This window comes from Penaeus monodon, chromosome 27 (assembly GCF_015228065.2).
Source record: "Penaeus monodon isolate SGIC_2016 chromosome 27, NSTDA_Pmon_1, whole genome shotgun sequence".
Taxonomy (NCBI): domain Eukaryota; kingdom Metazoa; phylum Arthropoda; class Malacostraca; order Decapoda; family Penaeidae; genus Penaeus; species Penaeus monodon.
The window spans coordinates 38927328-38927555 of NC_051412.1; the positions used below are offsets into that span (position 1 = coordinate 38927328).

Consider the following 228-nt stretch of genomic DNA (forward strand, 5'->3'; position numbering starts at 1 on the left):
AAACCATACACAAACACTGATCCTCAGTTACCTGTATAGCCGATGATCTTGCCAGGAATCATACTGTTGCAGCACCTAGAGCAAAAGATCTGGCCGCACACTCTGCAGTGGTGCCGACGTCGGAAGGTGGTGAACTTTTCCTCACACTCATAGCACTCACGACTCACACTATCTGGTAGCCAATACTGTTTGAAGTCCGAGTCTTTATACTGCTGAGGTGTCTGAAAA

The 228-nt window shown here is 47.4% G+C and overlaps 1 protein-coding gene across 2 annotated transcripts in view; it reads right to left on the bottom strand.

The window, feature by feature from the left end:
- LOC119590846 (1-phosphatidylinositol 3-phosphate 5-kinase-like) overlaps positions 1 to 228 on the bottom strand; it is a 38892-nt gene that overhangs the window by 35107 nt on the left and 3557 nt on the right. For both annotated transcript variants that reach the window (XM_037939605.1, XM_037939604.1), the window contains exon 4: positions 32 to 221. In XM_037939605.1, the coding sequence (XP_037795533.1) occupies positions 32 to 221 (190 nt within the window). The remainder of the gene's footprint in view (positions 1 to 31; positions 222 to 228) is intronic.